Here is a 24,771-nt window from a genome sequence, read left to right on the forward strand (position 1 = left end):
AACCAAGGGCAGAATTATCCCAGATTTGCACTAAGTTGGCTGGTGGGAAAAGAACGTTTTCCCTGCCGGACACAATGATGGCTTTTCATACCATCCCAATCCCGCCTCATTAATCATGCGTTCCCAGGAAACACGCCGTTTCATTGTCAGGCAGCATCCAATTCACCCGCCTTGCCGTTACCTCACTGCTTCCTCACACCAGGCACCATATGTAAAGTGAATCTGTGTGCACACCTCTCAGTGCTTCCAGCCCAGGACTACTGCACAGAAGACATGGTCCCAAAAGACAAAAGGGCTTCAGCCCCCCGATTCAATGATGCATTCCTGGGACGCCTTCTGGACACCATTGGCGCCCATTGCCATGTCCTCTACCCCCACTCTGGCTGCAGGAGCCCTGCCAGTCTCACCACTCCAGCTTGGGAGGTGCTGGCAGAGATGGTCAGTGCCAAGAAGAGTTCAGCTATCCATGGCAGAAACTGGATGAATGATCTCATCTGTACCACCAGGGTAAGGCAACCATCTCATCACTCTAAACTCACACACTCAAGACCATCACACATTCACTGGCATCTCAGTCACTGCCAGCTCAAGGGACATCACCATGCTCAAAGAAACCCTCACATCTCCATCTGGCCGCATCTCCCCTTGAGTCTGCTTCCTCAGCACTTACCCTCTTGAGGCCACCTGCACAGATCAAGATGTGTCCCTACGCACTTATTGGGATACCCCCTTCCCTAGTAATGCCATAGCCCTGCAGCCATTGAAAAGCCACCCCCACCTTGTGGCTTATCTCATAAGTAGAGACCTGCCCTTGAGACCCCCTGAAAGTGGTGTGGTGCTTCCTGTGAAGCCTGGAGCTGATGACTGTGAGTGCTGCCCGAAGCAAGGTAGGCAAACAGACCTTGGAGACCAGAGTGAAGTGCAGCTCGCCAGGTGCACGTCGCTTATGTTCATTTGTGAAACACATTGTTGTGCAATCACGCCAATGTGCTTGGATGATCCAGCATAAGGGAATGATTCCAGTGAGCTGGGCTTATAATGATATGCAAATGAATTACAATGAAGTTCTCACCATGCAGCAGCAGGAAACGTGGTCCACCATTGACAGGCAAAGAGAGCGATTGCAAGCAAATTTCACAATGGCGCGAAACCAATTTTTGGCCTTCCCATCCTATGGCCCACTCACGCCCACCATGACGCTTGATGCCAGTGGGCACGGAAAATTCTGCTCCAAGGTTAGGTCGATGGCATTAGCAGGAGAGTTGGAGTTCGGGTTAAAAGCAGAGGCTAAAAAGGCAGACAGGTTTGAGGTAATAGCACAGCACCTGGGATCGGAAAAGGAAAAGCCTGACTCAGATAGAATGTAGCTTCAGTTGGCTAGAATTCAGTTGCAGATGAAGCAGTCTGAGCAAGAAAAACAGATGGAGTAGCTTGAGAAAGAAAGGGATAGAGAAAAGCAAAAACTCTAACTCAATAAAGAAAAAGAAACGCAAAGATTTGAACCTGAACTCCAGAGAGAGAGGTTAGCAGTGGAGGAGAAGAGATAAGGAAAGAGAGTTTCGAAGTGAGGAAAAAAATTAGACAGTTTGAACTGGCTAAAGAAAAACTTAAGTTTCATTGTGAAAGAGAGGTTAATAATTTGGATGATGCACCAAGTCCCACTCCGAGCTTTAATATCATCAACAACCTTTGCCTAGTGAGTAGATTCACTGAGGTTGGAATTAAGCAATATTTTAACTCTTGAAAAAGTGACTGCAAAGCTGGAGTGGCCAAAATACACGTGGACTCTTATTCTGCAGAACTTCTTGGCGGGGAAAGCAGTGGATGTATATTCTAATTTTTCGGAGGTTTTGTCTCTAAGGGATAAGTATTTCCTTACCCTTCCAACAAAACAAGTTAATAAATTAATATCTTGAGAGACACTGGAGCAGCTCAGTTTTTGACGCTGGCTGATGATACAGTTTGTGTTTCAAATGGTTTGATTAAAGAAAAAGTATTAATAAGGAGTGTTCACAACATTTATGAACCTGTTTCCTTGTATGAAGTTAATTTTCGATGTGACTTAGTAAACAGAATTATTACTGTGGAAATTGCTTCTAATTTGCCTATTGAAGGGGTGGATCTTATATGGGATAATGATTTGGCAGGCACAGACAGCAACAGGACAGTGGCTATGTGGCATCAATTGTGCTGAACTTGCTAAACCCCCCCAAAATGACTGTGGCCAATCTTGAGAAGCTTGTTGCTGATAAAGAGGCAGATGTAACTGTCCTAAAAGATATGAGTGTTTTAAAATTGACAGTGAGGAACAGTATTTTGAAGTGGAAAAACAACAATCCCAAGTTCAAAAACAGTTAGTGTCAGAGAGGCAAGAATGTCAAAAGCTGTGTGAGAAACTAGGATCTGGTGAGAAAAAGCCGATCCTGACAGATCCCACAAAATTCTGAAGGGGCTTTGATGGGGTAGGTGCTGAGAGATTGTTTCTGCTGAACGGGGAGTCTCAAACATGGGGGCACAGTCTCAAGATAATTTAGCATTGAAATAAGGAAAATTACTTCACTAAAAAGGTTGTGAATCTTTGGAATTCTCTACCCCAGAGATTTGTGGGTGTTCCATTATTGAATACATTTAAGGCTGAAGTAGACAGACTTTTGTTCTCGGGGAATTAAACGATATGAAGAGTGGACGGGAAAATAGTGTTGAAGCCTAGGATCAGCCATGATCATATTGAAAGGTGAAGCTCAATGGGCCGGACAATCTACTCCTGCTCCTATTTCTTGTGTTTTTGTGTTATTGATCAGTGTAGAGAAGCACAAAAGATGTGTTAGATAATAAAGAATGAGAACTAGTGAGAACACCTGAGCGTTGGTCACAAGAACTAGAACACTTGAATGAGGACCTGAAATGTCTAAATGATAAAATTGTAGAAGCAAATTTGACAAAGTTAGGTCTTCAATTAAAACTTGATGAAATTCGGGTATCAGAAATCTCTATTCAGTACCATGAAAAATGTCCTAAACAGGAAAAGGAATTACTGATGAGAACAGTTGGTTGAATGCAGAATTAAAAACTAAGGTTGGAACTTCATTGTGAAAAGAGCAATGCAATTCTTGAACTCCAACACAATCTAGAGAACAGAAAGGATGAGATGTGCAGCATGGAAGAGCAGATCCAAATTTTAAAAGTTGCTAAATTAGGAAACAGTTCGAAGATTTAATGGGTAAATTGAAAGAGTCCAAAGAGGAATCAGCAAACATGGAGTAAAGATTCCAAAGTGAACTGCCTATGATGTTGTCAAACTTGTATCAGGGCTCTGCAGATGACTCTGAGAAAAGGTAACTGAACTCACCAGCTGCTGAGCTAAAGGAAAAGATAAACAAACAAGGAAAATAATTGGAAAATAAGAGTAAACAAAGGTTTGGATGTAATTGTGAAAGAAGCAGGGATGGAGGTTCCACTTTTGAAGCGTCAGCAGGTGGAATGTGAATCTGTGCAGAAGCTGTTGCACTTCTCTCGGCAAATTGAGAATGACTTGAGTAAAGGGAGCAAAACTCCCTTGACGCAGGTTTATTCAACTGGTGCCGATCAAAACAATGAAACAGCAAAATTTGCTCAGAAGGAAGGGATTGAGGAAGATAATTTTGAAGCAGGTTGTCATTCTGAAATACACACATGCTTTGACAAACTTAAAGAGCCACTGAGGGCTGGCTTCCATCAACAGAGGTGAAGATTAAGAAAACAGCTGTGTTTATCCATGTTAAAGTTGGGAAACCTATGCAAAAGTTATTTATATCATATAGCATTACTAAAATGCTTTCCAATTGAAGAGGGCGAGACCATCAAAGGATATCATAAGTTGCAGCAGAATACATCGTTACACCACTTCTGTAGTGTAGTATATCCTTCAATATCCTCCAGTGTTGTATATCCTCCAGTATCCCCATATTGTAGTATATCCTCTAATAGCCCCCCTCATGTGTGTACCCTGCAATATCCCCCTAGTGTAGTATATCCTCTAATATCCCCCCTCATGTGTGTACCCTGCAATATCCCCCTAGTGTAGTATATCCTCTAATATCCCCCCTCATGTGTGTACCCTGCAATATCCCCCTAGTGTAGTATATCCTCTAATATCCCCCCTCATGTGTGTACCCTGCAATATCCCCCTAGTGTAGTATATCCTCTAATATCCCTATAATGGCATTCAAAAGGATTCTTAGCTACAGTAGGAAAAGATTAGATGCCGCAATGGCATTCATTTTTTTTCTGCATGCATTTTGGTTTAAGATTTCCATTAGTTCATGCCCTTGCTGATGTGGATGCTACCAAAAATTGTCCTCATTGCTGAGCATTACCATTTCCTTTCACTGCCAATGCTTCCACTCCTTCGATAATACTCAGCTGCCTTCCAGATTTCTCACCACTCAGATTGTGAGGTATTCTGTAAGCAGTTCAGTTAGTGCTGGCAGTTCACTTCTCATGGTCTGTGAATCCCGGTGGCCAAGCTGCATCAGACGTTCTGCCAGCTGCACTGAATGGTCAGAATGGATGGCCTGCCCACTGCCCATCCAATTTCCACTGCTGTTTAAAATCATCTCCATTCATTTATACTGTGATGAGCGATGTGTCTTGGGAATAGAATGGTTTGAGATTGACAAGTACTAACCTGGGAATGATTATATAAGTAAATATTCAGAATCCCCAGCACCAGACCATCAGAATCAAGACACACTTCCCTTCACCATTGGACCATCAAGAATCCAAATGATTGCCCCGTCACTAGACCATCAAGAATCCAGCATAACTGTACATGACTGTAGTAAGGATAAGAATGTTCACTGAAACATCACCGCCACAACTTTTGTAATCATCAGCAACTTGGCCATCTGTTGCTACGAAGAAGAACATGAATCAATGTGAATCCTGCTGCTTTAAAGAGGTTGGCACATCCAAATTCAAAATAATCTAATTGGGGAGAACATGAGGATACAACTTTATTTAAAAAAATAATTTATTCCGTTCCTTTCATGCCCTCAGGGAATCTTAACATGCTTCATAGACAATGAAGTATTTTTGCAGTACAGTCACTGCTGTAAAGCAGGGAAACCCAGAATCACATTCACATACAACCAGGTCCCACAAACAGCAATAAGATGAATGATGAAGTTTTGGTGGAGTATGGTGAGCGGTAAATGTTGTCCATCTCTTCAAATAGTGCCTTGGGGTCATTCATGTCCTCTGAATGGAAGGAAAGGAACTTCATTTAATTTCTCATCTAAAAGACTGTACTCAATCATTGGACTTTCTCTTATTGTTATACTGCAGTGCCAGCTGAGACTAAGGTTTTAGTTTGATTTTAGCCCTTCCTACTGGGTAAAAATAGGTAGAATGGGACTGTTCTATACCTCGCCTGATATTCAATACCCCAGCCCCGACTTTAATTTCCATTGAAGCCATCCCACATGCCTTATGTTATGTGTGCTATAATTGTCAGTAGAACACTAAAAAGCCATTTGTGCTTTAAAAAGGTTTCTCAAGCATACCACAGTTTCATTACTCATTGTGAATCTGGTCATGGGAAATTAACTTGGGCTGAGAACACTTCAGCTGGACATTACCAATGATCCAGGCACTGGCTTAATGCTTCATTCATAATCTGGTTTTCAGTTGACTGATCAAATTCGCAATGATGAAAAATAATCCTTTAAAAGCATGCAGTGACTAATGCTGCAGGAAGATACAAGCCTTGGGAAAGGCAAGGACTGAATATTTTTTCCAAATTTCATGATAAATCACATCATATAAAAATTTTCAAAAGATATCAGAATTGGAATTGATGTTGTTTATACAACTTATCCTATGGAATGTGGCAAAATAAGTGTGGGAAATTGACTTAGTTGGTTAAAATAACAAATGTTGGACCATGTGCAGTGGGACACCCTGAAATGATCAATCATTCCTGATGTTTATTATTCTGGGATTTCATTTGCTCAGTAATTTAGAATCATCACTTCCTATGGATGTGCTATCAAACTGCACTGGCAACTCTTACATGAGGCCACATGACATGCAGGGCTGCCAAAACATAATCCTCCACAGGTCTCTTAAGAAGAGCAAACTAAATATCTGGAACACTCTGCATGCAAATGACTTCCACCGTTATTTGCTCTGCTGTTTCAAACCGAGACTGAGAACATTTATAAATATTTGACTGTATTATAGTGGATGTTTAAATTGTGGACCACAATAGGGGAGAAATTGGATAATGTTGACCTGTTGGTGTCAACTGGACATTGAGAAGGGTCCTTGTGCTGGAGAAGGTAGGCCTAAGGCTTGTTTGAAATTGGACCATGGGCCTTATTTAAATTAGACCAGTGAGCTGTGCATTCTCACTGTATGTCCCCAGGCAGCTTGTCAGCGTAGCAGATAGCGATGGTGGGCAGCCCTCAGTTAAGTCTCAGGAGAGAAATTGGCTGGTGACCTTTGATGCCTGTAGAATTGGGAGAACTCTCGTGCTCCTCCTGGCTCCACAGGAAGGCCTTCATAATAAAATGTTTCTTTTACAACTTAGCTTTCATTGGCAGCCTCTGGGACTGCTGAAGAATCCTGAGCCTAATGTCTGCCCTCCTGATTGGCAGCTGTGATGACGCAGCAGATGATGTGCGCCAGGCAGATCAAATCCATGAGGAAAACTTGATTGTGCTATCACAACGGATTTGCAATTTGTATTTATTTTGAGTGCATGCACCGAATTCTGAAGTAATAAGTCCACCAAGGCTTGTAAAGGTTTTTTTTAAAAAAAACTAAATTAAAATATATATTAACAAAAGAGAAGATTTCAAGCACATACATTGAACTATGAATTACTACTATAATAACTTCTGGAATTCATAACTAACCTTCCTCCCAGTTACACCCCCTTTAAGGCAACAGTCCAAAATAGATTTTTAGATTTTAAACAGATCCAGCAAATCAACACAATACCCTGGACATTGGACTTCAAAATGGCTTTTCTCCAGCTTCAGTTTCTGTAGACAGCAGGCTTATGCACAAATGCTAGAGGCTTCCTTAAGGCTACTTCACACACTTCAGTTAGATCTCATAATGCCTTCCGCTGACACATAGCCTCAATCTCCTTTATATATGTTTCTCTCTTCTAATATGTAAATTCTAATGTTTCATAAGTCTTTGAAACTGTATCTCCCTCATAACATAAAAACTTTAATTTTGTCACTATATGTTGTCAGTAACCCTTGCAAAAAATAAGCACATACCTTAGCGTTGCTTGTCTGGCTATTTGTAAACAGACTGAAATCGCTTTGAAATCCAAATCCCCCTTCATCTATCTAAAAATGCAAATTCCCTTCACACCTTACATGCTAAACCAGCATCCATGTTTAGTTATTAGCATGTCAAGCACATAACTTCAATTATTGAGTCAAACTTGCAGTGTACTTGACTTCAAATGTAATTAAATCACACACACAGACAGATCCAACTGCTTACTCCCATAAACCTACTTTACAATAATCCAGAAAAATATTATGAAAATTATTATACTGTCATGACAGCAGCTAACTTTGAAAAGGGGTCCTTCAGCATCATTAGGCTCCTAATTTCTATATTTGTTAAGGCATTTGATTGGCTATGAATTTAGCACTGGCAACAATGCCTGTATAGATTGGGTACAGGCAGTCCCGCTGCTATGTTGGTGCGCTTTATGACCCTTTCATGCCTAAGAAATGGGTGCAGCACATACCAATCTCTACCCCAATGTAATGAACTATAATTCTAAAAATAAGCTAATATGGAACAATTAATTCACCGTATGTTGTATATGTACTCATACACACACACACACACACACACACACACACACACACACACACACACACACACACACACACACACACACACACACACTGTTCATTTATACTATCCTTTTACAATCACACAGGTAAACATCATCTTTGCAATTACACAAATGACCTTGGGGGTAAAATCCTACATTTGACAAGGGAGCAAAGCAGGCCATAGTGGAGCAACTGCCTGTTACACATCTTGCTGAGTTTCCCTTTCCATTCCGCTCAATGGGGACGAAGTTCTGTCTGATACATTACTGCCTGTTTTATGAGCCTGACCATGCTGATCCATTGTAAAGTTAACCTCAAACTATCTTTTCATACTTAAGATGAAAAGCACTTTCAGATCATCTTCAGATCTTTTATCCCTTGATACATCATGCTTTTTCCACAATGTTATTCTTAATATATTACAATGTTATTTTTGCTTAACTGCAGGATTACATGTGGAGCTTTTACTGTTTGGTTCATTTGGATCACCGAGACAAAAGGTTGTGCACTCAAGTCCTTCCTACTTGAAGTAATAATACCACAAAAATGCCAAATTTCAAAGGGAGCACAATTTACACTGCACCCAGAGCGGGACTAACATCCTTGCTGGCTGGTTTGCTAGTGTTGTTGGGAGGAGTTTAAACTAATTCGGCAGGGGGAGGGGACACAGAATGTTAGCAGAATAGGGACACATCATAATACAGTAAAACAATCAAGTCAGAGGGAGTACAGCTGCATTAAGTTTCAAGGGAGTAAGGCAAGGCTGGATGGCCTCTACTTTAACGCCAGGAGTATTGCAGGTAAAACGGATGAGCTAAAGGTGAGCGTTGACATGTAGAATTGTGATATAGTAGCCATCACTGAGACAAGTTTGAGGGAGGGGCAGGATTGACAGCTCAATATTCCGGGATATAGAATCTTCAGGCGAGATGGGAGAGGGTAAAAGAGGAGGAGGCATTGCATTATTAGTTAAGAAGTCAGTTACTGCAGTAAGGAGAGATGATATCTTGAACAAAAACAGAATTACCTGGAAAAACTCAGCAGAAATCCGCAGTTTTTTTGTTTTTATCTCTGAGATGATATCTTGGAGGGGGCATCGAATGAAGCTTTGTGGGTAGAGTTTAGGAATAAAAAAGAGGCAGCCACATTGTTAGGTGTTTATTATAGACCCCCAGATAGTCAGCGGGAAATTAAGGAGCAAATATGTGCATAATTTGCGGAGGTGTGTAAAAACAATAACAATAGGGTAATTATATTAGGTGATTTCAACTTTCCCAACATTAATTAGGATAGACATAGTGTTAAGGGTTTGGATGGAGTGGATTTCTTGAAATGTGTCCAGGAGAACTTTTTAGGTCAATATGTAGAGGGTCCAACAAGGGACAGTGCAGTGCTGGACCTAATTCTGGGGAATGAAGCCGGACAGGTGGCTGAGGTGGTGGTGGGGGAGCATTTTAGTAATAGCGACCACAACATGGTACAGTTTAAGTTTGTTATGGACAAAGAAATAGACAAGTTGCAAAAAATGGTTTTGGAATCGTGGAGAGTGGATTTTAGTAAAATAAGGCAGGATCTGGCCAAGGTAGAGTGGGAACAGCTACTTGTGGGGAAATCTACAGAGGAGCAGTGGGGGGTGTTCAAAAAGGAAGTGGGGAGGGTACAGGCTCAACATGTTCCCTCTAGGGTGATAGGAAGGAGGAACATGCCCAGAGAACCATGGATGACCAGAGATATTCAGGTTACATTGAGAAGGAAAAGAGAGGCTTTTAGCAGGTACAAGGGAAGCAAATCAGCAGAGGCATTAGTGGAGTAGACAGTGCAGGGTGGAGCTTAAGAAAGCAGTTAGGAGAGCAAAGAGGGGATATGAGAAAGCTCTGGCCGGTAAAAGTAGGGAAAATCCCAAGATATTCTATAAATATATCAATGGGAAGAGGATAACCAGGGAAAGAGTAGGGCCCATAAGGGACCAAGGGGGCAATCTATGGGTGGAGCCAGAGGACATCGCTAGAGTTTTGAATGAATATTTCACATCCATCTTCACCAAAGAGAATGAGGATGAAGGTATCGAACTCGGGGAGAGAGACTGCGAGGCTCTTAAGCAAATTGATATAGGGAGTGACAAAGTATTGGAGGTGTTGGCAGGCTTAAAAGTGGACAAATCTCCAGGTCTGGATGATTTGTGCCCCAGACTGCTGAGGGAGGCAAGGGAGGAGATCGCAGGGGCTCTGACCCAAATTTTTAATTCCTCTCTGGCCACTGGGGAGGTGCAAAAGAACTGCAGAACAGCTAATGTACTTTCACTATTTTAGAAGGGTTGTAGAGATAAGCCAGGGAACTACAGGCCAGTGAGTCTCACGTCAGTGGTAGGGAAACTATTGGAGAAAATTCTGAAGGAGAGAATCTATCTCCACTTGGAGAGGCAAGGTTTGATCAGGGATAGTCAGCATGGCTTTGTCAGAGGGAGGTCATGCCTAACAAATGTGATTGAATGTTTTGAGGAGGGGACCAGGTGTGTAGATGAGGGTAGTGTAGTTGGTGTAGTTTATATGGATTTCAGCAAAGCCTTTGACAAGGTCCCACATGGGAGACTTATAAAGAAGGCAAATGCACGTGGGATACAGGGTAATTTGATAAGGTGGATTCAAAATTGGCTTAGTTGTAGGAGGCAGAGTGTGATGACAGAAGGATGCTTTAGTGACTGGAAGCCAGTGTCCAGTGGCGTACCACAGGGATCTGTGCTGGGTCCCCTATTATTTGTCATTTATATAAACGACATAGATGACTATGTGGGGGGTAGGATTAGTAAGTTTGTAGATGACACAAAGATTGGCCGGGTGGTTAACAGTGAGGTTGAGTGTCTTGGGCTACAGGAAGATATAGACAGGATGGTCAAATGGGCAGATAAGTGGCAGATGGAATTTAACCCTGAAGAGTGTGAGGTGATACATTTTGGAAGGAGTAATTTGACAAGGAAGTATTCAATGAACGCTATGACACTAGGAAGTTCTGAGGAACAAAGGGACCTTGACGTGTGTGTGTCCATAGATCTCTGAAGGTGGAGAGGCATGTTAGTGGGGTGGTGAAAAGGGCATATGGGACACTTGCCTTTATCAATCGATGCATAGATTACAAAAGTAGGGAGGTCACGTTGGAGTTGTATAGAACCTTGGTGAGGCCACAGCTGGAGTACTGTGTGCAGTTCTGGTCGCCACATTATAGGAAGGGTGTGATTGCACAGGAGGGGGTGCAGAGGAGATTCACCAGGATGTTGCCTGGGATGAAACATTTAAGTTATGAAGAGAGGTTGGATAGACTTGGGATGTTTTTGTTGGAGCAGAGAAGACTGAGGGGTGACCTGATCGAGGTGTACAAGATTATGAGGGGCATGGACAGGGTGGATAGGGAACAGCTGTTCCCCTTAGTTGAAGGTCAGTCACGAGGGGACATAAGTTCAAGGTGAGGGGCAGGAGGTTTAGGGGGGATGGGAGGAAAAACATTTTTACCCAGAGGGTGGTGAGGGTCTGGAATGTGCTGCCTGGGAGGGTGGTGGAGGCGGGTTGCCTCACATCCTTTAAAAAATACCTGGATGAGCACTTGGCACATCATAACATTCAAGGTTATGGGCCAAGTGCTGGTAAATGGGATTAGGTAGGTAGGTCAGGTGTTTCTCACATGTCGGTGCAGACTCGATGGGCCGAAGGGCCTCTTCTGCACTGTGTGATTCTGTGATTCTGTGAGTTGGCGAGTTGACTCTGATCGAGGCATTGCCATGGAGAATGCACAAGGGAACAATTGTCTATTGAACTATTTGTTCAATTCAAAAAAAGAACCATGTGGCTGTATGATACTTGCTAGCAGCTATATGTATTCATGGGCAGGGACTTGTCCCCTGAAGGCAAAAGGAACATGTCCAGATGGTGCACCATTTTTGAGTTAAACAAATACACAGGGAAAAATAGCTTTCAATGCATTCTCCATGGCAACACCTCGGCCAATCAGAGTCAACTTGCCAACCAATCAGCTTCTTTTTCTCATGCAGTATAAATTGTTGCTCCCTTTGAAATTTGGCACCCTTGTATTTTTCCTGGTGAGTGCAAGACGGAAAGTTTCAATAACATTTCTCTTTTTTCAGTGACACTTTATAACAGTTCTACAATTATTCCTGGAAACTAGTTTAACTAAAATGGAATTAGTGCATAACTATTGCGGGTCAGCTAAAACCTAGGGCAATGTAAAAATGGGCAGCCCTCAAATCCCATAGTTAAAACATAGCCACCTACTAAATTATTTCAGCAATAGTAAATCTTCAGAATCAGGTAGAGTACATTTTTCATTTCAATGTTTTCAATTTCTGATCCCCCTCCCTTCCTGTAAGCTCGGATTCTGGCTGTAGTTACCAGTTGCCCTCAAGCACTTCAATCAAATGAGTATCTCTCATTTCTGAGACTAGACAAAGAATGGAAATAGGCTATTTTACCATAGTATGTTTCACAGTGAGCTTGATTCTATCCTCATTCTACATTACAAAATTCTTTCCCGGAAAGGGTGTTAGATGATTTGTGGGAACAGGAACCCCAGTTGATTTTTCTTCTTCCTAGTTCAGGGGCAATGAGGTCAACTATGTACCCAAAGTGGGTGAGATCAGCTAATTCAAGAACCAAACCTGACAGTCCAGTGCAGCACTGAGAAAATGCTGGAGTGTTGAAGGTGCTGTCCATCAGATGAGGTGTGGAACCAAGCTCCTATCCTCCTATCTCAGTGGCTCAGGTCAGCATTAAAGATCCCAACGGCTGTTTGAAGACAGGCAGGGAGTTTTTCCATATCCTGCCCCAGGATCCTTCCCCAATCAATACCGCTTCATTTCATAATTGGTAATGCTGTCTTGCTCAGCAGAAAATAGCTCTTGTGTTTGAATTCCCAACAATGGATACTGCATTTCAAAGCCATTCACTGTTGTGATTTGAGTGCTTCTGAGCAACAGGTGCTGTCAAAATATTAGCTTTTCTCATTGCTTTAATTTTGCACCAGTTAGGTATTACACTCTTGGTGGTATGAAGGCAGATTCTGCTACTTAGTGTGATGACAGATCATGCACAATGATGTTGATTCACTTGCACTAATTGACCCATCACTGCATGCAACAGCAGATCTATGCAAGCACAACAAAGTGAGCAATTCTGTTTCTTTATTCAGTAACACCACAATCACCTCAAACTGACACGATTTCCATTTGAACTCAAGAAGGGCATAAATCCAAAGCATCAGGAAAATGACAACAATATCACCACACCATCTCACTGTCGTATTAGGCAAGGGTAGAATTGACAGCAGCAAGAACTCTTCCAGAAAATCATTACTGATGAGAAGAGGAATGACAAAAATACAAAATTGTTCCCTTTCATTTCTGTCATGACCATGGATCACAGCCCCAAATTACTTACGGACATATTGAACTTTTAAATAAGATGCGTTTTTTGAAAAGGAACTACAAGCAAAAGCTGGTCGAGACTGTAAAGTAAACACTTGCCGGAAACTTTCTATGTGGATTATACTTGACCAACTAGTCCAGAGAGAACGGAATGTTGCACCTAAAAAGGTGTCAAAGCCTCCTTCTGACAGAGGCATTTCAAGAAGAGGTGCAAAAAAAACTGATCCCCATCTCAGCAGAAACCATCTTCTGTTGAGTTATATCCCAGACTGTGGACCTGAACTGAGTTGAAAGAAAACAGTTTCTGGGCGAAAGACATGTTTGTTTTTCCTTTCCAGGGATACGCAAGAAAACGGGTTAAAAGCCAACTGCAACCCTAGTCTCTGTGTGCTAGCTTTTGGTGTTTCAGGCCTGGTGTGCGAGGGTGTGCTGGGAAGGTCGTGGCTGAAGAACGTCAACTAGGCATCCCTGAGCTTGCAGGTGAAAAAAAATGCTCTGTCTCTGATTGCTGGAAGCAAGTCACAAGTCAGCAAAGCCACAGTCAAAAAGGAAACTGGACAATTCCTTTCAGCTAACCTACAGAACCAAGAATCTCCAAACTAATTGTTCAGCTGCCAAAGTCAGCTCCACCAGAATCATCCAACTTAATGGCCACAACGTTTCACCATCTACCCCTCACGGATATTGTTTCAACTTTTATTTTTGGATTCCTTTCTAATCTGTGTTCATGTGTTGCATTTTTATTGTTTTTTTCCCTGTTTTAGTAACTAATAAACTCACTCTTTCTTTGTCTCAAGAAAGCCTCGTTAAATTGGCTCCTTTCAAAACAGAAATACATTTGGACTGAGAAAAGGTATTCACGAGGGAAGGGGTCTTTTTAAAATTAACCTTGTTACAACCAACTGAGGGAGTTGAATAAAGAAAGGGAGCCAATTCATTCCTTCTCACCTGGGAGTGTAACAATTTGGGCGCCTCATCTGGGATCATAACAAACTGGAGGGTAGTCTCGCCCGAGGACTGGTTGTAACACTTTATAGCATTTTATGTAGCTATGGTAAATCTCTGTCAAGGATGGGGTCAACCACATGCATTTTTGTGATCTCTCTGTGACAAAATCAGTCTGTAGAGGGCCAAATGCTCCTATCACCATTACATTGATCAGTTAATTAACCATACTACCACCTTAGATAATACAAATGTTTATCCTAAATGCATTTTGATGGTTAGGTCACAACCATCCAAAACTGACAGCTGAAAACACAGCCACTCTTTCTTCCCATTGGACACTCTGCAGGGACATTGGATGGGACTTTGCGTTGATGATAACAAATTTAAAGTATGTGGTGTGAAATTTGGATCACAGTTGCTAACTGTGATTAAATGTACTCCTGAAGATTTCATCACATGAAACCGCCCCCCCCCAATTCCAGCCACACATGAGCCAACACATCCATCCTTGTGATGTACTGCCTTCCTATTCAAAAGCAAATAGACTCATTACCCAATTGGATGATGCTTGACTGTGAGCCAAACTGCCTTTTTTCCACCATTTGTATTCATGGTAAAGTGAAAATTTAAAAAATAACGTGTTTTTAATGTCCCTGTGATTTTTCTCCAGGATTGCACACAGTAATGTCCTGGGGATTGATCTTCAATTCCTGGAGACTCCAGATCAATCCTGGAGGGTTAGCAACCCTATTGGTAAAGCTACTGGAGAAGGCACTATGGAGGCTGGAGAACCACTGAGTGGGGCACATTGTACCTCCAGCCATTTCCTATGTGGCAGCACAACGCACATGCTGGGAAGGCTGATTCCTTGGGTGTATCCTGAATGTGCCACTGAACTGGTGCTGTCATGATGTACTTACCTTACCAGTTGATTGAACACTCTATTTACAAATGTGGACCATGCAGGTCTACTACTTGTCACTCACCAAAGAACAGGCATTCAGCTGCATGAGGGGTTCAGTCCTAGTGCTACTTAAAGGGCCGGATAAACACCTGCAGGTGAGATGTTTCTGACTTAGTTATCTTAGGCTGAGTTTGTGTGGTACTGTGCTTCACTTTTAGAGGCATTTTTGAGAGTTGATGCTTAAAATCAGGGAAGACACAGGAACTGCTCCCCGAGCTACAGGGAAAAGGTGACTTATTATTTAAATGGAGAGAAACTTCAGAACGTTTCAGTGCAGAGGGATCTGGGTGTCCTCGTGCATGAATCGCTGAAAGCTAGTATGCAGGTACAGCAGGTAATAAGGAAGGCAAATGGAATTTTGGCATTTATTGCCAAAAGAATAGAGTATAAAAATAGTGTTGTTGCAACTGTACAAGGCATTGGTGAGACTGCACCTGGAGTACTGTGCACAGTTTTGGTCCCCTTACTTGAGGAAGGATGTAGTTGCACTGGAGGCGGTTCAGAGGAGGTTCTCTAGATTGATTCCAGAGATGTGGGGCTTGTCTTATGAGGAGAGACTGAGCAGTTTAGGCCTATACTCGCTTGAGTTTAGAAGGATGAGAGGAGATCTAATTGAGGTATATAAGATGCTAAAGGGGATAGACAAAGTAGACGTGGAGTGGATGTTTTCCCTTGTGGGGCATTCTGGAATGAGAGGCCATAGTTTTAGGCTAAGGGATGGTAGATTTAAATCAGAGATGAGGAGGAATTACTTTTCTCAAAGGGTTGTGAATCTGTGGAATTCACTACATCAGATTGCAGTAGATGCCAGGACACTGAATAAATTTAAGGAGGAGATAGACAGATTTTTAATTAGCAATGGGTTGAAAGGTTATGGGGAGAGGGAGGAAATTGGAGTTGAGGCCGAAATGAGATCAGCCATGATCGTAATGAATGGTGGGGCAGGCTCGAGGGGCTGAATTGCCTACTCCTGCTCCTAGTTCTTATGTTCTTATGTCTGTGATGGCAGTGCCTTTTGGGGGGAAGCTGTGAAGAGGGTGGAGCAGGAGGGCTCTACACAAAAGGCGCTACCCTCCAGGGGTTTTTCAGGAACGCTTCCCATACTACACCTCACCCAGGAGCAGTGCCTGATGTGACTCAAGTTCAGCAGAACTGTGTCACCTCTTACAGTCCGTTCTGAAGACTCACATCAGGGCAGGGACAGCCCTGAAAATAGCCATGAAGGTCACTGTCAGCTTAAACTTTTACGCGCTCTAGTCATTCCAGGTAGCAGCAGGAAACATCTCTACTATGTCCCAGTAAGCTGTTCATTGGGGAAACTGGGAAAGAGACCATCTACTCCTCATTAGGACAGTACTACATCTTCTCTTCAGGAAGGTTGAGCAGGTTGAAAGGCCATATGGCCTCTCTAGGATTGTGGGGTTCTTGAAGGTGAAGGAAGCCAATGTCTGCACTCACGTGACTCTCTGGTTTCCCTTTATCAATGGGGAGAGGTACAGGAAACAGAAGGGTCACCATTCTATCAATGTGCAGTTGATGTGTGACCATGCCAAGAACATCATGGGCAGGATTTTTAGGTTGTGGGAGGGGGCGGGGGAGGTGGGCATGATCAGTGGGTCCAGGATTGGCCAGGGAATGGACTGCCAATCGCAATCAGCCCCCGATGGCGACATCACGCTGGCTGGCCAATTAATGGTCAGCCACAATGAAGCACATGCTGAAAGACTCAGCACTGCCGGGGTGGGGGTGGGAGGAGGGCGAGCATTGATGTCAGTGCAGGCTCGGGGAAGCGCTCACAGAAGGTTCCCTGAAGGCAGAGAGCTGCCTCAGGAAGCTGAAGATCTGAACAACCTAAAACACTTCGCATCCGTCTTCACCCAAGAGAATGAGGATGAAGGTATCGAACTGGGGGAGAGAGACCGTGACGTTCTTAAGCAAATTGATATATGGAGTGACAAGGTACTGGAGGTGTTGGCAGGCTTAAAAGTGGACAAATCTCCAGGTCTGGATGATTTGTGTCTCAGACTGCTGAGGGAGGCAAGGGAGGAGATCGCAGGGGCTCTGACCCAAATTGTTAATTCCTCTCTGGCCACGGGGGAGATGCCAGAGGACTGGAGAACAGCTAATGTGGTTCCGCTATTTAAGAAGCATTGTAGAGATAAGCCAGGGAACTACAGTCCAGAGAGTCTCACGTCAGTGGTAGGGAAACTATTGGAGAAAATTCTGAAGGAGAGAATCTATCTCCACTTGGAGAGGCAAGGTTTGATCAGGGATAGTCAGCATGGCTTTGTCAGAGGGAGGTCATGCCTAACAAATGTGATTGAATGTTTTGAGGGGGTGACCAGGTGTGTAGATGAGGGGAGTGCAGTTGATGTAGTTTATATGGATTTCAGCAAAGCCTTTGACAAGGTCCCACATGGGAGACTTATAAAGAAGGCAAATGCACATGGGACACAGGGTAATTTGAAAAGGTAGATTCAAAATTGGCTTAGTTGTAGGAGGCAGAGGGTGATGACAGAAGGATGCTTTAGTGACTGGAAGCCAGCGTCCAGTGGCGTCCCACAGGGATCTGTGCTGGGTCCCCTATTATTCATTGTTTATATAAACAACAGGGATGACTATGTGGGGGGTAGGATTAATAAGTTTGCGGATGACACAAAGATTGGCCGGGTGGTTAACAGTGAGGTTGAGTGTCTTGGACTACAGGAAGATATAGATGGGTGGGCAGATAAGGGGCAGATAGAATTTGATCCCGAAAAGTGTGAGCTGATACACTTTGGAAGGAGTAATTTGACAAGGAAGTATTCAATGAACAAAGGGACCTTGGCGTTTGTGTCCATAGATCTCTGAAGGCAGAGGGGCATCTTAGTGGGGTGGTGAAAAAGGCATATGGAACACTTGCCTTTATCAATCGATGCATAGATTACAAAAGTAGGGAGGTCATGTTGGAGTTGTATAGAACCTTGGTGAGGCCACAGCTGGAGTACTGTGTGCAGTTCTGGTCACCACATTATAGGAAGGATGTGATTGCACTGGAGGGGGTGCAGAGGAGATTCACCAGGATGTTGTCTGGGATGAAACATTTAAGTTATGAAAAGAGGTTGGATAGACTTGGGTTGTTTTCGTTGGAGCAGAGAAGACTGAGGGGCGACTTGATCGAGGTGTACAAGATTATGAGGGGCATGGACAGGGTGGATAGGGAACAGCTGTTCCCCTTAGTTGAAGGGTCAGTCATAAGGGGGCATAAGTTCAAGGTGAGAGGCAGGAGGCTTAGGGGGGATGTGAGGAAAAACTTTTTTACCCAGAGGGTGGTGACGGTCTGGAATGCACTGCCTGGGAGGGTGGTGGAGGCGGGTTGCCTCACATCCTTTAAAAAGTACCTAGATGAGCACTTGGCACGTCATAACATTCAAGGTTATGGGCCAAGTGCTGGTAAATGGGATTAGGTAGGTAGGTCAGGTGTTTCTCACGTGTCGGTGCAGACTCGATGGGCCGAAGGGCCTCTTCTGCACTGTGTGATTCTGTGAAAATAAAGGTCACAGAAATAAGAAAAAAGTGTTGAAGCTTCATAATTAGTCACCTGAAAATGTAGCTAATGAAAATGCTGTGCACAGAAATTTATTTTTACTTTAATTTATCACGGAAACCTAATTTTGCCCGTGGATGAGGTTTCCTGAAAAATGTAAAGGCTGCCTGGCTGATCTGCCCATCCACAACGGAAAACCTCTGTTAATTGCACCATCAAAGGGCTTAATTGCCCCCTGAATTGTTGGTGGGTGCGCTTCTGAGTTTAGTGGCGCCCACCGACTGAAATATCGCGCGATGACATTGGGACATTTGCCCGACATCATCACACGTTATTTTATGCTCAAGCAGATCAGATTCTTGTCCACCTGCTTGGTGAAAAATTGTGCCCCATGTCAGTGAATATGCAATATCCTGGCAGCAGGTTTGACATATTCATCCTGTGCCAGTCAGCTTACCCACCATCTTCCGATCTTCTTTGGTAACCAAAGACTGGCTGCTTGGGTACAAGGGCTACCCCTCTACATGTGACTGATAACCAACGACACCTCCTCACCACCGCCATCACACTACACAGCACGAGGGCACATAATCCACAGAACCACATGAAACGTCACCAAACAGGCAAATAGCCTTCTGAAACAAGAGTTTCACTACCAATTGACAACTCAGAGAGAGTCCTATAGTACACACCAGAGTGGGATTCGAAGTTTGTGGTGGTCTGCTGCTTCCTCCACCACATCACTATTATGGGAGTGCAGCTGTTGCCTCACAGAATCTGTAGGCCACATAGAGAGGAGGAGGAGAATGTACAGGAGCCAGAGGAAGATGTCCTGGACCTGTACAATCTGGGAGGGCTATCACAGAGTGCATTATCAGACTCCATTTTCAGTGAAATGAAAACAGAAAGTGCTGAAAATACTCAGCAGGTCAGGTAGCATCTGTGGAGAGAGAAACAGAGTTAACGTTTCATGTCAGTGACCTTTCATTAGAACAGGTCAACTGCAAACTTCACTGCAAGCCAGGAATGAGGAGGGAGTTGAGAAGGAGCAAAAGTCAGCAACTAGTCATTCATCCAATTTCTAGGCATTATCTCGCACTAACTGAGAAGTACAGTATTGACATCATCGAGGGGATTCTTGATTCTTAAGTCATCAATCATTAGTTGATGGAGACTATCTGCTACATGCTAACTACTTCAATATTGTTTCACCTTTGCGAAAATTCAAAAGGACAAAATCTATTAAGTTATATTATTAATTGCAATGTCTTATTCATCCATGGATAATCATTGCAAAATATTTTACTAGCGTGGTGGCTTGCCTTTAAGGCAAGAAGCTACGGAACTAAGTTCCCTGTGCTGTGACATTAGGCATCTGGAAACTACAATACAAAATGACAAGATCACATTTCAAGACGGATGCTTGTGTAAAGCAGGGAAGTGATGTCACCTTTTTTTAAGCAACTAGATATTTTAATTAATGGGGGCCCAATGCTTTTTCATGCTGACTTCAGCAAAATACAATCATTAGCCAAGTTCCACATCGACATTAGAAAAGTTGGCTCAGAGTTATGTTTAATTATTACTTTCATTACAGACCTTTTAATTTATATTGATTCTAGTTTGAAAAGCCTAGTGTAACTGAGACTTACACGTCTTAGCCCATGTCTGCCACCATAATCACAGTCTTCAATTTACTTGATAACAAATGAAATATTACATCCTTCTACAGCCTGATATCTTAATGCAGCCTTAATGTCAGATACATAAATCTGCCTATAATTTTGTACTTCTTGTAACTGGCAAAACTGTTACAATACTTCTGATTCTAGGAAATGTACAATGTAAAATATAACATGATAAATCAATTATTAATATTTCTTCCATCTTCTTTCCAGCTTCTCCAGTGTATGTGGTGCGGTGTCTGTAAATGTGCTGGAGGAGTACAAAATCCACAACAGCCCAAGTTAGGCTTAATGTGCTGCAAGCAGTGCTTTTCTGATTGAGACCAATGGCAATGACAAGTAGTTAGCACCATTTGCACAATGTAGGCAGCTGCCTGAGAGAAGCGTGGGCAGTCTGTGTTCTGTGGACTGTATATGCTGCTGTTTCACATATAACAGCAGTGTTAGTTATTAAACCTAATCCTCACTTGCTCAGCATGTATAATACTGAGCATCGGAAACTGACAGATTATCAGGATTAAGGATATGAAGTCAGGTGATGGAAAATATTTTTGTTGCTATCCTGAGGAAATTGAATGAAGGTGCATTGTTTAATCAGTACTGTGGGTCAGGTCAGATTGAAGTCAGGTTATGTAAATTAACAATAAAACTTCTGGAGTGGAAGTTTAAAAAAAAACTTTTAAAATTTAATAGAGGCTGCATAAATATTGACAGCCGTGTTTAAAGTAAATTTAAGTACAGTGTAAATATGGAAGACATTAACACAATTTGCATCAAATTATGGGCTTGACTAAAGCAAATTAGAATTGTCCTGGAAATTCTTCAAAGGAGTGGTAGAGATGAGGAGGCACATTGCCACCAACCACCCTCCACCCCTTTCTCCTGCACCCCACTTTGCCCTTCCAGAAAGAGAAGCCTCCAGTGCACCCATTACCACACCAGCCTCTTAAATCGGAGATCCTAACTCTACCTTGTCCAGAAGTCCATAGCAAATACTCAATACCACTCGTGTGAAAAAAAACCTTCTTGATGTTGACCCAAAGTTTGTCTCTCTCTAGTTTGGACCTGGAATCTCTTGTTCCATTTTTCATGCCACAGCTCTCCAAATATAGCTTTCCATCCCATTTCATATCTTGCATACCTCCACATGGACCTTTTCAGTAGATCTCAAAGATGAAGAACCCAATTGTCTCGACTCTCCCCACAAACTTCAATCTTCCAAAACTAATGAGCAGCCTCATTTGCATTCTCTCCAGGTCTTCTACACTTCCTTGTGTCTCAGTTACCAGATCCTGACACAATTTATAAGCCTTGGTGCACCACAGCAACCAAAAGTTCAACCTCTGACCAATGTTCCACTGATACAGCAATTTAAAGTGCTATTCTATTTGCTTTGTAGATTACTGTTCCATTGTGACTGAGTCTGACAACTTATAGCCCCACAACTCTTTCAATTTCACCATTAACTAATCCAATACCATCGACAGCCTGGAAATTTCTGTCAGTATAAAGCTTTATGTTGGCGACAATGGTGGAATAATGGACAGCAATGCCAGAAGTGCAGTACCGAGTTGGTTTACTGTTCAATCTCCAACACTAACAAAGTGTCTGGGAACACAAATTTGGATGTAGTTCAAATAAGCCAGCAGATTGAGCATTTGAAGGAGGATTGCTGAATGATGCATTGCTGGTGTGATGCCTTCATCTCACACAATTAAAAGAGACGTGAATGGGCAGGTTGCACTCACAATTTTACTGGTGAGTTGCTTCAATTTTTTTTAAACATATTTTAGGTAACTGTATTCAATGCTCTAAGGCACTGGACTTGGCAGAGGAAGTCCAGCAAAAATAGAAAAGGGCTGGTGTTCAATGTGAGGTGGCGTTTTATCAAGTCCTTCCACATCGCTGTACAGAGGGCCACCAAGCCAAGTACCTGGTAATGACAGGAAAGATGTGCCTAAGAAGGGCTAAGGGTTGTCAGGAAAGCATTGACAAAGCTATCCCCTTGACAAACTGGGCAACATCTGGGATAACACAGCCAATGATCAGCAAAGCCAATATTGCTCTCATTTTGAAACGTTGGGCTCTTTTCAAATTAGTAGAGAGATTTGCAATGTCTTTACTGTCCAAAGATGTATTAAGCAGATCACAGGTGCATTATTCAGCAGCATCAACAATTTGATCGCTTTTGCCATTGGCCAACAGCATTAATTTGAGACAACAGCACAATTCTTCAGTCTGTGAGCTTTCCTAGGGACCATCAAGTGTACTCATACTGCCACTGGGCTCCCTGTATCATTCATTATTTGACACTGAAGAGATATTTTTGATCTCAATGCAATTTTCAGTCACCATGACTTATGTCCCCAAAAATCCTTTACATTTTCTGAAAGTATCACCTTGTTGGTTAAGATGACATCAACACACCCATAGCATCATCAGAGGGCCTGAAAGGAATTATAGGTGTAAACACAAAGATGCAATCAGTATCACTGCTGCTTTGTATTGGGTCAGGGGAGGTGGTGAGGGGCAGGGGGTGGCGGAAACTAACAGTCTCTCACAGCCACTGAATCGTTTGAAGTTAATGACAAAAAATCTTAATAGAAATATCAGGTAAACTCTTGTTGGTGGGATCACATTATGTAATATTGGTGTCCAAATGAGTATTGTGCCTGTATGAAATTCCATTGCCCACTATAATTGAAAGAGGCAATAACTGATGGATTTATCTTTTCAGGTTTAACTTTTGAATGGGATGTTAAACTGAGTTCAGGTGCATGTAAAAGGTCCTGTGGCTCTATTTAAAAAAGAGTAGGAAGTTCTCCTGGTCAACATTCCCTTCTCAATGAGCACCAATAAGGTTTGATTATCTGCTGATTTACTGATCAGGCAATTCGGCTGAGCTCAAGTGGCTGCCATGTTGGTCGACAATAACTACATCTCAAAAAATAATCTCTAGTTGGCAAAACAGGTTGAAAAATCCTGAGGAAGTGAAAGGCACTATATAAAAGTACATTCTTTAATAACCCCCAAATGAGTGCAGATGTTGAGAGGGGATTTGATAGAGGCACTCAAAATCATGAGGGGGCTGAACACAGTAGATAGGGAGAAACTGTTCCCACTCATGAAAGGATCGAAAACGAGGGGGCACAGATTTAAAGTAGTTAGTGGAAGAAGCAAAAGTGATATGAAGGGAAACTTTTTAACACATTGAGAGGTTAGATTTTGGAATGCACTGGCTGAATGTGGTGGTGGCAGGTTCAATTAAAGTATTCAAAGACTGTTATCTAAACAGGAAGAATGTGCAGGGTTACAGGGAGAAGACGGGGAATGGTACTAGGTGAAATGCTCATTCACAGAGCTGGTGCAGACACAATGGGCTAAGTGGCCTCTTTCTGTGCGGTAGCAATTCTGTGTGACTGTATGTGGGGAACACCATGGATGGATCACATAGCAAAAGGGGTTTAGAAACGATTGTGTTTCTAGAGCATTCATTTGTTTCTTTGCACTTTATTTTGAAATGTGACATGGAAATTTGAGTACGACACAAGAAATGTGATAGTGAAGTGTGATATAAGTGTGATTTAGGAGGCAGTGATCAGTGTATCATAAGATTTAGGATGATGGTAGAAAAGGACAATGGCAATCCAGAGTAAGAATAATTAATTGGGGAAGAGCTGACTTCATAGGGGCAAGAATGGAGCTGGGCCGGATAGACTAGAACCAAAGGTTGGTAGGAAAATTTGTAGATGAACAATGGGCTACCTTCAAAGAAGAAATGATTTTGGCACAGTCAAGATATATTCCCTCAAAAGGGAAAGGTAGGGCAAACAAATCCAGAGGTCCCTGGATGAAGAAGGAGATAGAAATCAAGATAAAGAAAAAAAAATGTGCTATGACAGATGTCAGTTAGAAATTACAATTGCGAACTAAGATGAATACAGAAGGTTCAGAGCAGAGATGAAGAAACAAATAAGAGAAGCTTAGAGGGATTATGAGAAAAGACTGGCAGCCAACATAAAGGGGTACCCCAAAGTCTCGTATAGGCACATCAATAGTTAGGGCCTTATATTGTATTATATATTAGGGCTTAACATATGAGGAACGTTTGAGGGCTCTGGGTCTATACTCGATGGAGTTTAGAAGGATGAGGGGGAATCTGATTGAAACTTACAGAATACTGAAAAGCCTGGATAGAGTGGACATGGGGAAGATGTTTCCATTAGTAGGAGAGACTAGGACCCGAGGGCACAGCCTCAGAGTAAAGGGAAGACCTTTTAGAACAGAGATGAGGAGAAACTTCTTTAGCCAGAGTGGTGAATCTATGGAATTCATTGCCACAGAAGGCTGTGGAGGCCAGGTCATTG

The 24,771-nt window shown here is 42.6% G+C and overlaps 1 protein-coding gene across 2 annotated transcripts in view; it reads right to left on the reverse strand.

The window, feature by feature from the left end:
• Window positions 1-5,112: 5,112 nt before the first annotated feature.
• nfic (nuclear factor I/C) overlaps window positions 5,113-24,771 on the reverse strand; it is a 551,184-nt gene continuing 531,525 nt past the window's right edge. Inside the window, exon 11 of one of the 2 annotated variants that reach the window (XM_041204240.1) lies at window positions 5,113-5,238. Coding sequence is in view for 1 of the 2 variants with exons in the window: in XM_041204236.1 (XP_041060170.1) it covers window positions 5,230-5,238 (9 nt within the window). In the remaining variant the exon portion in view is untranslated. The remainder of the gene's footprint in view (window positions 5,239-24,771) is intronic. The other variant, XM_041204236.1, reaches the window with a different exon arrangement.

This window comes from Carcharodon carcharias, chromosome 14 (genome assembly GCF_017639515.1).
Source record: "Carcharodon carcharias isolate sCarCar2 chromosome 14, sCarCar2.pri, whole genome shotgun sequence".
NCBI classification, from domain to species: domain Eukaryota; kingdom Metazoa; phylum Chordata; class Chondrichthyes; order Lamniformes; family Lamnidae; genus Carcharodon; species Carcharodon carcharias.